Below are 16,927 nucleotides of genomic sequence, written 5' to 3' on the forward strand. Positions count from 1 at the left end.
TATATAGGTCTAGAAGTTATCTGCATTGAAATAGTAATTAAACATATGGGAGCTGAGGAGCTAGAGCATGTAGAGATAAGAGAAGAAGGCCTAGGGCATAGGCTTGAAGCATACTCACAGTTAGAGGGAATGACATGGATGATAAAATAACAAAAAAAAAAGCTGAAAATAATTGATAGGTAAGAGAACCAAGAGAAAGCAATTCATGAAAATCTAGAGAAGAAAGAAAATTCAGTAGCAGAAAGTGGTCAATAAGATTAAGAGGGATGAGGATGCCCCCTTTGCAAAAAACACTGCCATTAAATTTAGCAATTGCTTCATTCCTCATCCCTCCTTGGCAATTAGGAAATCATTGATAACTTTGGAGAAAACCATTTCAGTGAGTTGATGAAGCTGGGAAGCCAGACTGCAGAAAGTTAAGAAGTGAGAGTAAGAGGAGAAATCAAATATAATAACTTTTTCAAGGAGTTTGGCTGAGAGATACAGCATGATAACTATCAGAGACCTGAGGATCTAATAAAAGTTATTTTTCTCTTTCTTTTTTAATGAGAGAGACTTAAGTGTGTTTACAGGTAACAAGGAAGGAGCTGAAAGAGGGAAAGACTGAAGATTAACGAGGGGGGATGATGGAACATATCTTCTGGAAAGGACAGGAATAGATGAGATTGTGCTGGTACATGTAGAAGGGTTGGCTTTGTTGAAGAGATGAGCAGCCTCATCAGAGACTGGAGTAAAGAAGGAAATCATGAAAGATGATATTAAAGGGTTATAAGATAAAAAGGATTGGAAAAAAGGAAGCTATCAGCAAAAGGTCTTGATTTTCTTGGAAAAGTGTAATTTGAGGTCTTTAGTTGAGAAGGTAGGGGAAGGGAGTGCTATGAAAGGCTTGCAGAGAAGAAAGAAGGCTTGAAACAGTCACTGGAATATGTGGGATGGCATATTAACTAGAGAGAAGAAAAAAATTTGCCTTGCTGAAGTGAGAGCTGCAGTTGAGATCTGATAAGATAAATTTGTTGGGAGCCCAGTCTATTTTAATTGAACTATTCTCAAAATGCTCCCAAAGGGAAACTCTTGACTCCAGAGATAGTCGATACATAGTGGGCGTGATATAGTGACCAAGAAGTTCCTGGAGGGGGCAGCTAGGTGGCGCAGTGGATAAAGCACCAACCTTGGATTCAGGATGACCCGAGTTCAAATCTGGTCTCAGACACTTGACACACTTACTAGCTGTGTGACCCTGGGCAAGTCACTTAAACCTCATTGCCCTACAAAACACAAACCAAAAAAAAAAAAAAAAAAGGAAGAAGTTCCTGGAGGAAAAATCATCTGCTGGAGGAGAAGCCACTGGACTAAACTTCCTGGAGAGAAGAAAGAGGAATTCTAGGATCTGGCAGATGAGTAGGAGCAGAGCAGGCAGATGGTTGGAGTAATCTAGGGTTTGAGTTTTGGCAAGGTATGAGCAGCCATTTAACAAAGGTGCAAGGATCATTAGAGGATAGTGTAGAACTCAATTGGTTCACTATGGGGTCAAGACTGGGAAGGAATCACAATAGCCAGGGGTGAGAGGCAGAGGTGATGGCCTAGGAAAGTAATAAGGGATTAGAGGGTATGGTAATGATTAAGAACAAATTTAGAGGGAGCAGCTAGGTGGCACAATGGATAAAGCACCGGCCCTGGATTCAGGAGGACCTGAGTTCAAATCTAGCCTCAGCCACTAACTAGCTGTGTGATCTTGGCCAGGTCACTTAACCCTCATCGCCCTGCCAAAAAAACAAAACAAAACAAAGAACAAGTTTAGAAGTAAGGGATGGGCAGAGATGGAATGATAGTTTATGATCAAATAAAGGAATTTCAAAGTTCTTGATCATGGATCTAGAATACTTGTAGATAATGGCAAGACCATCCCTGTGTGTACCTAAGGGAGAGTAAAGGAATAGGCCATGGGAATTAAGTAGATTGAAGAAAGGAGAGGTTAGGGTGTTTAAAGAAACATCAGCATGTATGTCCCCTTGTATGAAAGTGAGAGTTGAGAAGAGGAAAAGCCAGTCACTGGACTCCCTAAGAAAAGGGGGAGAGAGTCCTAATGGCTAATAGATAACAGCCATTAGGATCTGAACTGCATAATAAATTTGGATACAGTGAACCTTGAAAGAGAGACTGCTGAGTGATGCTGGTAGAATAAGAGTCTGGAAATAGCAAGGAAAACAAGTCAGAGGGAATGAAAAATGCACCCAGTACTAGAAAAAATGCTCAGGGATGCAGCATCATCCAAGAAGTAGGGGGAGTCTCAAGGACTGCCAAAATGCAGAAGGAGCAGAAGAGGAAGAGGTTTAAGATCAGAAGTTTGTTAATTATGGAGAAGGAGTTTTGTTTTGTTTTGTTTTTTTATATTTTTAAATGTTTATCTATTTATTTGTTTTGGCTGCCCCAGGAGTTTCAAAAGACATGGTAGAAGGAGCAAGAATGTCAATGAGATTTGGGGATTGGGAAGACAAGACTGGGAATATGGTGAAGGTAGATGGGAATAAGAGAACAGACAGTAGGATGAGGGAAGGGAGAGAGATCTCATATCACAGGGAATGAGAACATGAGAGAAGGTGAGAGTAGAAAGAATTTTTAAAAAGAGGATTGAGCAGGGGAAGGGGCAGCTAGGTGGTGGAGTGGATAAAGCACTGGCCCTGGATCCAGGAGGACCTGAGTTCAAATCTGACCTCAGACACTTAACACTTACTAGCTGTGTGACCCTGGGCAAGTCACTTAACCCCAATTGCCTCACCCAAAAAAAAATGCTGTGGGGGAAAAAAAAGAGGATTGAGCAGGGGCAGCTAGGTGGCACAGTGGATAAAGCACCTGCCCTGGATTCAGGAGGACCTGAGTTCAAATCCAGCCTCAGATACTTGACACTTACTAGCTATGTGACCCTGGGCAAGTCACTTAACCCTCACTGCCCCGCAGTGTGGGGAAAAAAGAGGATTAAAGAGTTTAGCAAAACTAACCAACATACATCAACTAATTCTGACAGTATATGAAGTGTTCCATACCCATATCCCCCACATCTGCAAAGAATGGAAGGAAAACAGCATCAGCTTTCTCTTTTGAATGACATTTTTTAAAAGTGACATCTTTTGTCGCTATACTGTCTACATTTCCCTGTTTCCCATCCTATCCCTTTCTCAGAGACCCATCCTTTATAACAAATAACCCCAACTTTCACATTTATTTTTAAATCCTCTGAATCCTTTCTGAAAACCTTCTCTTCTTTGCCTTAGAGACCAGAAAAACCTCAGTTGGGTGCTTCATTAGAGCATTAAGACTAAAATACTCTCTGGAAAGTTGTATTAAATAGTCCATACTCTTACAGACCTGCTCTTATTCTCTTGATGTACAGCATAGAGGATATGTAGTAGGTGCAAAGATTGGAGGGCAAAATGAGGATGAAGAATATGTGAAGATAGGGGCAGCTAGGTGGCGCAGTGGATAGAGCACTGGCCCTGGAGTCAGGAGTACCTAAGTTCAAATCCAGCCTCAGACACTTAACACTTACTAGCTGTGTGACCCTGGGCAAGTCACTTAACCCCAACTGCCTCACTAAAAATAAAAAGAAAGAAAGAAAGAAAAAGAATATGTGAAGAAAGGGATAGGGAGGGATGAAATGATTGGGTATGACCTAATAAAGGGATGGTCAACCTAACAAAGTTAAAGGATAAGGCTTTTTTTTTTTTAAGTGAGGCAATTGGGGTTAAGTGACTTGCCCAGGGTCACACAGCTAGTAAGTGTTAAGTGTCTGAGGCCGGATTTGAACTCAGGTACCCCTGAATCCAGGGCCGGTGCTCTATCCACTGTGCCATCTAGCTGCCCCCAAGGATAAGGCTTTTTGAAGATATCTTCCCATAAAAAGGTACAAACGTCACCATTGATAGCCCATTTGGGATTCTGAGGAGGTCTCTCTGATGGAAAGTGAAGTACTGGCCCACTGACACCACACATTATTGAAGATGGCTAATTGATTCATGGAATGTATGATGGAATCATGGCTGGTGTAAACCTGAGCAGCACCCTTCAATGTGGTCTTGAAAAGGGAACAGACAAAGAGCTAGGGGGCCGATAAATACCTGAACTAAGAGATGCTAGCCCTCCCTCTGTCTATTCCCATATGTTGCCCCTGCTTCTTTAAATATAGAACAGTGATTCTATTTCTCCTACAAAAGGGGTCTTGCACTGCCCACCGACTTTTGGAGACTTGGACTCTTGGTATGCCACAAAACAAAGCTGTGGTAAAAGACCACATACCAGGCAGCTAGGTGGTGCAGTGGATAGAGCATTGGCCCTGGAGTCAGGAGTACCTGAGTTAAAATCCGGCCTCAGACACTTAACACTTACTAGCTGTGTGACCCTGGGCAAGTCACTTAACCCCAATTGCCTCACTAAAAAAAAAAAATCAAAAACAAAAAAACAAACAAAAGACCACACACCACCCCACATCACCCCCCAAGCCTTTTTCTGAACTCTGATGGCTAAAAGAAGACTTTATAGGAGCCTAAAACATAGGTCTTGAGATGACACAGTCAATAACTCTCTCCGGGGACATAGAGATAATGCATCTGATGACAGGAATATCTGTCAGACACCTGATCCATACAGGCCAGTACAGTCCTTATAATATTTCTCTAATCCAAAGGTGTCAAGATCAATATAAAAAAAAAATTTCTTTTTTTTTTGTGGGGCAATGAGGGTTAAGTGACTTGCCCAGAGTCACACAGCTAGTAAGTGTCTGAGGCCGGATTTGAACTCAGGCCCTTCTGAATCCAGAGCCAGTGCTTTATCCACTGTGCCACCTAGCTGCCCCCCAAAAAAATATTTCTAACCATTAGAGCTGTCCAAAAGGTAAGTGGGCTGGCTGCCTGTGGAGATAATGAGTTTCCTTTTCAGTAGAGGTCTTCAGATGGAGTCTGGATAACCATGTGCTGGGAATATTGTGGGACTATCTTGCCCATAGCTAGGATGCACCAAACAACATCTGAAGTCCCTTTCGTCCCTGGGGTTCTATCAGTGTTTGTTCTCAGAAGTTAGGGGGCATGTCGTACACATGTTCTTCCTCCTGACCATCTAAAGGTCCCCAGGCTTTGCTGGAGGTACTGCCCTAAGGGTAGTGAAAGGCCTCAGTGCACATATGCCCACATGAGCCCAGGAAGTCAAGTCCATGGGCACCCTTCCTATAATAGCTACATCCCCTAGCATTTTACCAGGGCACTAATGGAGGTGGCAGATTTTCTGTTGTGATACTGGTACTCTGGTATCTTACAATGATTTTTCCTATAACCTTGGGTAGTCACAACTAGTACTATCCCCTGGATGTTTCTATCCCAAGAGGAATACAGACACTTACTTTGAATGAGTCAACCAATATCCCCAGCGGATCACAGAAAAAGCTCCCCTTAAGAGACAGAAACCAGGTCTTCCCCAAACACTACAGCTGCTTCCACACATGGAAATGAAAATTCCAACTTCCCTAACCCTCTCATACTTATTCATTCAAATCTATAACTTGCTGCTGTTTGTTTCACAGTGATCTGCACTTCCCTGCTCCCTGGTCCCTTTTATTGTTTTAAATAAGCTTTTATTGGTAGCTTTAGCTTTTATACTCCCTGGTGGGTCCCTCTCTCAATCCCCTCTCAGAGAATTAACCCTTATATTAAAGAATAAGAGAAAGAGGAAGAAGAAAAAAATTCCATAAAACTCATCAACCAGGGGCAGCTAGGTGGTGCAGTGGATAAAGCACCGGCCCTAGATTCAGAAGGACCTGAGTTCAAATCCAGCCTTAGACACTTCACACTGTAATGATTGGAATGATGCCACCTACTGGAGACTTGCTGTGGGAAAGCTCCGCCATGAGGAAAATGCCTCAGAGGACAAGGCCATGTGGCTTTTCCTTGGCGTCAGGAAATGACGTTTGCTCATGGGTGCTGTCTATCAAGGCTACCAGCCAGTCAACTTGAGGAGCCTCCTATTTTCTGGGAGGAGACAGGAAGGAGGAAAGAGCCTGCACGGAGAGCTCTCGCTTTTTTGGGGTTCCTGACTTGATGGTGGTGGTGGTGGCAGAGGACTTCACAGGAAATTTGAGGAAAGATAGGAATGCCAGGCTGTTGGAATTCTGTTCTCAATCTTTTTCTTTCTATTTTTCAATAAACCCTTAAAAACCTAAACTCATTTTATCAGTGATTTTAGTCAGTTTCCCCCAAAACTGGGGGAACAGATTAGAATCCACATTTAGAATCTTAAATTATACAACACTTACTAGCTGTGTGACCCTGGGCAAGTCACAACCCTCATTTCCCTGCAAAAAAAACCAACACACACACACAAAAACCAAACAAACAAACAAACAAAAACTCATCAACCATATTCCTATACCTCTTCTATTTTGCAAGTAGCTAATAATAGCATTCATATGGCACTTTGAGATATGCAAAGTGCTTTTAAAATACTATTTCATGGAAATATGCTCTGCATGACTGTACATGTATAACCTATTTAAAATTGCTTACTGTCTCAGGGAGAAGAGGGAGGGAGAAAATTTGGAACCCAAAAAAATTTTTAAATGAATGTTAAAAATTGTTTTTACATGTAATTGGGGGAAATAAAATATTGAGAATGAAAAAAATCTCATTTTATCATTACAATAATCCTGGGAAGTAGGTGCTAATTATGATCCCCATTTTACAGATGAGGATACTGAGGTAAGATAATGCCTGAGACTGCATTTGGACTTATATCTTCCTGACTCCAGGTCCAGGGCTCTATCCACTGAACTACTTAGCTGCAAAGAGGTGTCATATGCTTTTGTAGTCTCTAGCCTCATGGGATAAAATCAAGCTCCATGCAATGGGAAGCCACCTGCTAAGCCACGCTGGCCTGATAGAGGGCTAACACTGACTAGCATGTGTAAAAATTTAATAAGTGTGGAAGCAGAAGCTCATGGTACAGTAAAAAGTATATCCACTCAGAAGTCAGAAGACCTAGGGGGTCTTACTTTGGGATACATAGTTACTTTGGGATACATAGTAGGTGCTTAATAAATGCTCATTGAGGGCAGCTATGTGGCGCAGTGGATAAAACACTGGTCCTGGATTCAGGAGGACCTGAGTTCAAATCCAGCCTCAGACACTTGACACTTAATAGCTGTGTGACCCTGGACAAGTCACTTAACCCTCATTGCCCTGCCCCCCCCCCAAAAGAAGTCAGAAGACCTGGATTCAAATTCTTGGACAAGTCACAACCACTCTGATCACTTGTTCCTTTATTTGTAAAATGAGAGGGCTGGACTGAACGCCCTCTGAGGTCTCTTGTGGATCTCTGATCCTATCACCCAAGACTGATTTCTAGAGCTGCCAGATTTGTTTTTCATTTGAAATCCCCTGTTCCCTGCCCTGTACACCAGTAATCTCATTGCTTCCTATTTGAATGTCTGCTGTACAAGTGTTTGGTACCATACAGTTCAGCACTTTGGAACTGGAGGTAGAAGGGACCTCAAAAGCAATTGCATCCACCCTCCTCATTTTACAAGTGAGGAGATTGAGGCCGAGAAAAGTTAAGGAACTGACCCAAGGTCCCACACTAGTTACCATCAGAGTCAAGAGCTGAACTCAGTTCAGCTGACTCCAGAAATACTTAATGATCCACCTTTTCTCATACACTTCATTTTGTATAGATGACTACCTAGACCCTATTTTATTCCAGTCAGTTTTAATCAGTTTGATATGATTCCATAGGGGTAGTGATTATAAATTCTGTCTACTAGGCCCCAGAGCTGTGAACTGGAGATTGTTAGTTCACTTGCTTAACCACAGGAAGCTAATTAAAGGACCTCCACACAAGTTTTTGCCTTTTTATGGTGATCAAACCCAGCATGGCAGAGGTGACTCCATGACATGGAAAGTCCCCCAGATGTTTTTGTTGCCCTTCCATCTCTTATCATCCCTCTATTGCTCAACATGGGGAGATGGCCATGAGCATTTGGCCAATACGTGGTCCTGGGGCAGTGGATAAAGCACGGGCCCTGGATTCAGGAAGAACTGAGTTCAAATCTGGCCTCAGACATTTGACACTTACTAGCTGTGTGACCCTGGGCAAGTCACTTAACTCTCATTGCCCCACAAAAAATTTTTTTAAGTGGCCCTGGTTGCCGGCCTGTGGCCTATCTGTCCATGTGGATGTTTTGACATCTGTTTATCAGCCCAGTCCATGGGTCTGTTTGTCAGCTCAGTAGGACCTCCTGAAAGGCCAAGATAGGTCTGTCAAGGTCTGGTCATCAGCTCAGTAGGACCTGCTGAAGGGTCAAGATATAGGTTTGTCAACCAATGGGATTCAGTATTTTATGTAGACCGTCCTGGAGGGACAAGGACAAGATCTATCAACCAGTGAGAAACTCTATTTTCAGTTTGCTTCATCTGTATTGTCCTGGTATTGAGCACTATAAAACTAAGGCCCTGGAGGAAAAGGTGGCATCTCAGATTATGAGGAAGATCTAAGGGGCACTTCATTAGAGGGGACAATGAACCCTTTAATAAAATGCTATTGACTCAAAGCTCTGCCTCAGTTTCTTTTATTGTAGATTGGACAACTTTGGACCTCATGATTTTCTATCTTCCCAGTTAGAGTATAAGCTTCCTGAGGGAACCATATTCTTTACAATACCCAGGACAGGAATCAGTCAATAATTACTCAGGTATCCTCCTACCTTTAGGGCTGCTGTTTTCCGTTGCTCCGCCAGGAGCATGTTGATCTCCTCTCTGGCCACTGAAACCTCATGGGGTTCATTAGACTCCCCCTCTTCTCCTTCACCATCAGCCTCCACATTTTCATCGTCCTTCTCCTTGTGAGCCTGATGGGCCTTTTCTCGTTCCCAGCTGCACACCAAAAACAGTAAATTAAGAAAAAAAAATACTGAGCCCAGTGTGTAACAAAGCACCAAAACAGTCTTAGCATGAGGCAGTCTTAGTGACTGAGGCAGAACTTGAACTCGAGTCTTCCTAACTCCAAGCTCAGCATTCTATCCATTGTTTCATCTAACTAACTCACATTGTAGCTTGATGGGAAACAAATGCCATTAGATGCCATTATTTGTTTGTAAATATAGCAGATAAACCCATTTGTCCAAGCTGGCAGCAAAGAGAGATCAGAGAAAGTATACAGAGGATATATTCTGGGCAATACACAGAATCAATACACTCTCCCAGTGGGAGCAAGCTGTCTCAGCTTAGCCAAGAGAAAGGGTCCCGGATGACACTCAAAGGGAAAATCCCCCAAAGTATCCAGTGTAGCAGGCTAGGGAAGAGCCATGAGAGAGACCGCCAGCTCCCTACCTATTGGCTTCATCCCAGGGTCTTTCTCTCCCTTCAAGAACTTAAAGAGAGCCTAGAACCTCATGTCTTCTCTCTTGCAACTAGAAGCCAGAAGACGGGGATCTCTCTTCTCTTGAGCTCCCAGCAACTCAGACCGTCACTCAGGCATGGAGCCTTGAATGATCATTCTCTACCAATGAGGTAGAGAATGCAAATGGCTTTGAGCTGAGGGCTACAAAAGTCACAGCCCCAGTAAGTGTGGCTTTGTTCTCTTCCTTTCAGAGGTCTTTGAGAAACAAGCTTCTCTAAAGGCTCCAAGATGGCAGGATCAGTTAGAAAACTTTGGTGATGGGGGCAGCTAGGTGGTGCAGTAGATAGAGTACTGGCCCTGGAATCAGGAGGACCTGAATTCAAATCCAGCCTCAGACACTTAACACTTATTAGCTGTGTGACCCTGGGCAAGTCACTTAACCCCAATTGCCTCACAGAAAGAAAGAAAGGAAGGAAGGAAGGAAGGAAGAAAGAAAGAAAGAAAGAAAGAAAGAAAGAAAGAAAGAAAGAAAGAAAGAAAGAAAGAAAGAAAGAAAGAAAGAAAGAAAGAAAGAAAGAAAGAAAGAAAGAAAGAAAACTTTGGTGATGATAGCCTTGGAGTCACTTGGAGTCACTGGAAGTACCTGCTATCCACTATGTTATTTCCAAGCCCCTAATCGCATTGCCATCTTTCTCTGCCAAGCCTTAAATCACTCTACCGTCTGCTGCCTTTGCTCCTAAATGTGCTGCTCAACGAAGGTAGAGAAAATCATGAAGCCGTGCTGACTGGATCCATTACACATGTGCGTTACATAATCTCAGCTGGGCCCTCACAGCTGTAAGGCAATCTTTTTATGTCTCTCTAATTAACTCCCTCTCCCACTTAGCTCTTCCAAAACCTCTCATCCCTCCTCAAACCTCCCATGCCCCCGCCTCCCACCACCCTCATCTCTTACAGAAAAAAAAAAAAACGAAGACATTCACCAAGAGCTCCCTCTTCTTTCCTCTTCCTCATGTCCCAACATTCAGGTGCTTTCTGCCCCTCTCTCCTCCATCACTCTATTTCACATAAGGAGATGGCCTGACTCCTGACCAAGGCTAATGCCTCTACCTGCTCAGGTGACCACCTTCCATCCAATGCCAAATTAGAGCTAGGCTGGGAATCAAGAGAAATGTAAAAGGGAATGAATCTCTTCTCCAACACTTACTTTGTTGTGTGCTCCTGGGCAAGTCACCTAATTTCTCTGGGCTTCAGCTGCTTAATTCATAAAATGGGAGTAATAATGCTTGCTCTTGGTAAACCTTAACGTTCTTAATAGATGGGAATTATCATTACTGTTATTGAAGCAACATCAAAAGAGCTAGAAGGCTCTTAGAATATATGGAAGGGGGCAGCTAGGTGGCGCAGTGGATAGAACACCGGCCCTGGACTCAGGAGTACCTGAGTTCAAATCTGGCCTCAGGCACTTGACACTTACTAGCTGTGTGACCCTGGGCAAGTCACTTAACCCTCTTTGCCTGGCAAAAGAATAAAATTAAATTTAAAAAATAGAATATATGGAAGGGAATGAAAGGACAAAGGTCACAATGGATGAGAAGGCATAGATGACCTTGTGATGACCTTGTACAGGTTGTGACCTGTACTATTAGAAAAAGTAATAATAATAACAATAATAATCATAATTTATATAGCCTTTAAGGTTTGCAAAGTGCTTTACATACATTGTTTCATTTGGTTCTCCTAGTAACAACCCTGTGAGCTAAGTAATATTATCCCCATTTTATAAATGAGGTTCAGAAAACAGCAGCAGAGTTCACTTGCTGGTTCTGACCTCCTTCTGGTCTATGGCCACCACCCACCACATCCAGTTTCAAGTGGGAAAGAGTGAATTGAGCAAAAACTGTCTGCCCAATGATCAAGGTTCAACCATGCTTACCTGGAAACTACTTTTCCCACTCCAGACAATGCATACTACATGCCTGCTCTTCTCTGTCTTAGCAGACACCCCTAGACTCAGCCCTTGCCTAGCCAGACTTGTGGTATGCACCAGAACCCTCCCTCCTCTCACTCTCCTTTAGCTGGATGCTCGGTGTACGTCCCTTCTGACTGAGCTACACCATTGTTTCCCACATCCCAGGGTGTAAGTCAGTTTTAGGAAGAATGGCCACACCTTTTCTGCTTAAATAACCTACATAAAAATGAACCTTTCTTAATTAAAGGTTGGATGGGGAGGTATATCAGGAAAGCTAGGACACTGTATGTGTCTAGCTAAGTTAGAAACAGAGGAAGTAAAAGGGTGATATATAGTATGGTCTGAAGAGGAACGTGGATCAGTCCAATATAAGAAGGAGCAAAAAGATACTGAGGTCCCAGAGGCTGGGAATATGAAGGTCAGAGCACATGAGAAAAGGAACAGAGAGAGGAAACAGCAGTATCAAAACAGGGGGTGGTAACTTGTATAACTTGGCAAGAAAACAGATATATGAAAAGGAAGACTGTGAAATAAGGATAGAAATTTAGATTGGAGCCAGGTTGTAGAAGGCTTTGGGGGCAGCTAGGAGGCAACATGGGATAAAGCACCAGCCCTGGATTCAAGAGGACCTAAGTTCAAATCTGGCCTCAGACACTTGACACTTACTAGTTGTGTGACCCTGGCCAAGTCACTTTACCCTCATTGCCCTGCAAAAAGAAGAAGAAGAAGAAGAAGAAGAAGAAGAAGAAGAAGAAGAAGAAGAAGAAGAAGAAGAAGAAGAAGAAAAGGAAGGCTTTGACTATACTTTATTTGGTGGACAATGGGGAGCCATAGAAAATGTTTGAATCAAAGAGTGATGTGATCATACCAGTACATTAAGAAAATTACGTAGGCAAAAAAAAGAATAGAACAAGAAAGGATGGACTAGAGAATGGAAGATTTCCCTGCCTCTGGAGCATGACTGCCTGAACCTCTGGTACCACAGTTAAGATACAAATAAAATAATCCAGGTGAAAAGATATGAGGGCCTGAAATAGGGTGATTACAATGCAAGTGGAAGAGAGAGGACAGAAGGAAGAAATATTACCAAGGTTAGAATCAACAGGAGTTGGTAGGTGGTAATAGGATATAGGAATATATATATATATGTGTGTGTGTGTGTGTGTGTGTATGTGTGTATATATATGTATATGTATATGTGTATATATATATATATATATATATATATATATATATATATATATATATATATGACAAAGGATAGGAAAGAATCAAAAATGAATCTGAGATTACTGTCCTGGGGATTGGGAGGATGATGGTTCCACCAATAGTAATGTAGACACTGGGTGGGGGTGGGAATGGAGGAGGAAGAGAAGTTGGAACACAAATTTTTTAAAAATTGATGTTAAAATTTGTTTTCACATATATTTTGGAAAATAAAATTCTATTCAATAAAAAAAAAAAGAAGGAAGGGCAGGTTATGAGGTGTGGAGGAACTAAGATCATGATTTCTGTTTGGAAATGTTGAGTCACCTGTGTCAATAAAACATGTAGTTAGAGAGATCCAAGTAAGTAGCTGGAATTAAGGAGTGAACCTTTAGGGAGATATTAAAAGTGGTGATAGGGATTTGGAAATCATTTGTATGTAGGCGATAAATGAAGTCATGGGGATAGATGAGATCTCCAAGGAAAGAGCTTGGGAGCCTCCCATGTCTTAAGGGAAGATAGAAGAATGAAGAGACAGAGAAAAAGCAGTCAGAGAGGTAGGAAGAGAACCAGGGAAGCGCAATGTTATAGAAAACAAGGGAGAAGGCAGTATCAATAAAGAAGAGGTGTCCTATAGTAACACATGCTACCAAAAGGTCAAGGAAAGAGTATGAGGACAGAAAAAAAATGGATTTAGCAATAAAACACTCAAAAGAATAGATTCAGTGGCCTGGTAGGAATGCAATCCAGATTCCAAGGGGCTGAGGAGAAAATGGATGATTGGAAAGTGGAGGCAGACAAAACCAGAAATTCAGATGTTTGGCAATGAAGGTAAGAGAGTAGAGGATGTGGAAATTTATTTTGATTTGGGGACCCTACCTTTAGGCTGAGATTAGAAAACCTTAGGCCCTCAGGGTCTCTCCCCCTCCTCCTCAGCTTCAGCTGAGCGGAAAAAGCCCCATGGGCTATACAAGATGCCAGGTCAGACAGCTGGGGGGAAAAAAGCCCCCAGCTCCCTCCAACCTGAGCGGAGGTATCTGAGAGATGCTGGGCTCTGGCGTAGCCTGTGCTGAGGCACAAGCTGCTCGAGCACCACCCCCACACACAGCTGCAGCCCTGGCTAGCAGATTAGCTTGGTCTGTGGGGGTGCAGGAAGCCCCAAGATTTGAGTGGAGAGAAGAAAAGGTATATATAGACCTGGGAGTTAGACTCACAGAGGGCTGAGGAGATTAGAGAGTTTTTCGGTTCAGACGGACAAGGGAGTTCAGTTCGGAAAAGGAGAGACGGGGCTGAGAAGGAACAGGGCTGCTGACGGAGGGCGGAGAAGAGATCAAGAGGCGGCTGGCGAGATTACAAAAATTGTAGCGCGGCAGACTAGAGACGGGGGTACAAGGACGCAGGAGAAGACGAGAAGGACTAGGAGCAGGGAAAAGAGAGGACGAAGGGCAGACTGACGGAGCAGACAGACAGAAGGTCAGTGAGAGAGATACACAGGGCTTCAGCGGTGGCAAATAAGGAGGAGAGAAAAGCCAAAAGCAGGGGATTTACAAAGTGAAAGGGGCTTGGAATTAGAATAAAGGACCTGAGTACCCTGAGGAGGGCGTGGCTAAGGCCCTTATTGTATTCAAGAAGTTCCAAGCGCAGCAGATGGGAAAGAGACTGCAGGAAAGCAGTCAGGTTATACATTTATTTCCCTGTATTCTTAATTTTCAATAGTATCTCATAAATAAACTCTGCTTTGATTATTTGGTTAAGAGGCTTCTTAATATTTTGCTTATCAATTTGGGAGTGTAGCAGTGTGGTGGAACTTTATAAATGGCCCATATTAAATTAAATGCAGTCAGATAGCTAACAGTCAAAAGTCCCCAGATTAGTCCTCCAGTCAGCTTTAGCCCCCCCAAATTAGCCCTAGTCATTTAAAATATTTCTACATGGACCATAGCTTTAGTGAGTGAAACAGTCAAGGAAGGTTTTTTAAAGGCCTGAGTATATTCCTAGTCTAGTCTAGTCTAGTCTAGGGGAAGGAGTCTATAGAGAGGGAAAGAACAAAGGTGCTCAAAAAAAAGGGAATTTGAGTTACCTTGTACACCTATAGCTAAGGGGAGAATTCGTAGGCAAAGGAGGAAGAATAGTGACTATGATCAATAAAAGAGACAATTTTAGCTACCTAATTTTAAAAAGCTTTTGCATAAATACAATCAATGCAGCTCAAATAAGAGAAACAGTTGTTTGAGACAGGGGAATCTGACTGCAAATATCCCTGAAAAAAGGTCTGCTATCCAAGATAAGCAGGGAATTGATACAAATTTATATAAATAAGAGCCATTCCCCAATAGTTAAATGGTCAAATGATAGGAATGAGCAATTTTCCAAAGAAAGGCAAATTATCAACAATCACCTGAAAGGATGTAACAGATCACTAATAATAAAAAATGCAAATTAAAACAACTCAGAGGTTTAATTCAGACTTATTAGATTGACAAAGATAATGAAAGAAGAAAAATAGTAAAGGCTGGAGGAGCTGAACAAATTGTGACATATTAATGTAATGGCTTGTTACACCATCAGAAATGACAAACATGAAGAATTCAGAGAAACTTGGGAAGACATATGATGAAGTAAAGAAAACCAAGAGAATGATTTACAGTGACCACAATAACATAAAGGAAAAGATTATCAACAGTCATCAAAACTCTGGTCAATGCAAGGACCAAATATGATTTCAGGGGACTTGTGCATGTTGTATACCTCTTTCCCAAAGAGGTAGAAGACTGTAAGTATAGAATGTAGCACTGTTGACAGACAGGGTCAATATGTTGATTTGTTTTGTTTCTTTATTACACACGCACAAAAATCTTTATCTCCTCTATGGAGAAGGGTGGGGGAGGGTATGGAAAGTTATTGGGAATTGACAGTGACATAATAAAAGAACAATAATAGAACATTCATTCCTGAGGCTTTGATGGAGGGCTAAATTGTGTGGATGGGGATGGTGGTCTGTAGTGAACAGAACACTTGGAGTCTGTGCCTGGAGTTTGGAAAGCTGGACTTGACTACCATCTCTGATACTAGGTGGATAACTTTGGGCAAGTCACTTGTTATCTCTAACCCTCAGTTTCTTCATATGTAAAATGGGTAGTGATATTTATATACTATAGAGTTGCTGTAAGTAAAGTGTTTTGTAGTCTTTAAAATGCTATGGAAATGTAAGTTATTGTTCTAAGTCAGAATGGATGAGTTTTCCAGCATTAGGTCCACCTAATTCTCATGTAACATGAGTACACATTATATATACATATACAATTACACATACATACATATATACACTCACACATATATATGAGAGGGGACAGGTCCTTTGACTTCAAATCCAGCATGCTTTCCCCTATACCATGCAAGTGGTTAGTAGCAGGGTAAGGATTCAAACCTAGGTATTCTGATGCTGACAAACCCAATTCTTTTTCTGAAAGTGGCTGTGGTCATCAACAAGACTCAGAAATTACACTGATGTATCACAGGAAGTTCTATATTCTGTGATCTGTCATGGGCACATTCTAAAAACCACAGTTATACTTACTCTGCTATTGTCAAGAGGTGCCGGGAAGTATCAATATGAAGCTCAATATTTGTGTTTTCTAATTCCATAAGGCTCTGTCTCATTTCCATCTGCTCTTTGAAAGCACTAATCAATTGTCCCCGAATCTTATTCATCTGCATTCGGCTATCTTCCTCAGAGTCGTGATGGACCTCTGCTATCACAATAAAAAAAAAATTTTTAAGAGAGGACTTTAATTGCAAACTACCCAAAGGGGAAAAAATGCAATTGATTTTAAAGAATTTTTATATTTAGAAAGGGCCTTAGAAATCCTTTTGTACAAGCCTCTCACTTTATGGATGAGCAAATTGAGAGCCAAAGGGATCAAGGATAAGAAATTAGGTCTCCCTGACTTCCAATCTAGTATTCTTTCCAATATACCCACTGCCTTCCCTATAAAGGTCTAAATTCAGCTAATACTTAAAAACAGAAAAAAGAAAAGAAAAAGAATAAGTAACAGAGAAAAAGTCTAAGTCCCTTATTTTCCACTTGGGGAAACTAAACCCTAGAGAACTTATAGGACTTTCTCAGAGTCACAGAGTTATCAAAAAAGGGCCAGAACCCAGTTCTCCCGACTTTTGGTCAACTATGCTGCATCCCAGGAGTGGAGATGTCAGCCCTAGGACAAGTGGAAGATAAGGCTTAATTGTTTTGTTTTGTTTTGTTTTTATTCATAAGGCTTTACTAAGAGAAGAAAGCCGCAGGGTTACACAATTAGGGTCATTCTGAAACAGAAAACCCACCAATATTATCAGATAGATAATGTCTAAAGAAAAGATCGA

General features: G+C 41.9%; 1 protein-coding gene across 1 annotated transcript in view; it reads right to left on the minus strand.

The window, feature by feature from the left end:
- LOC122735029 (kinesin-like protein KIF19) overlaps positions 1-16,927 on the minus strand; it is a 109,150-nt gene that overhangs the window by 43,165 nt on the left and 49,058 nt on the right. The window contains exons 11-12 of the mRNA XM_043976278.1: positions 16,128-16,302; positions 8,738-8,906 (exon numbers count right to left, since the gene is read on the minus strand). Coding sequence (XP_043832213.1) covers positions 8,738-8,906; positions 16,128-16,302 — 344 coding nt within the window. The remainder of the gene's footprint in view (positions 1-8,737; positions 8,907-16,127; positions 16,303-16,927) is intronic.

Source organism: Dromiciops gliroides, chromosome 1 (genome assembly GCF_019393635.1).
Source record: "Dromiciops gliroides isolate mDroGli1 chromosome 1, mDroGli1.pri, whole genome shotgun sequence".
Taxonomy (NCBI): domain Eukaryota; kingdom Metazoa; phylum Chordata; class Mammalia; order Microbiotheria; family Microbiotheriidae; genus Dromiciops; species Dromiciops gliroides.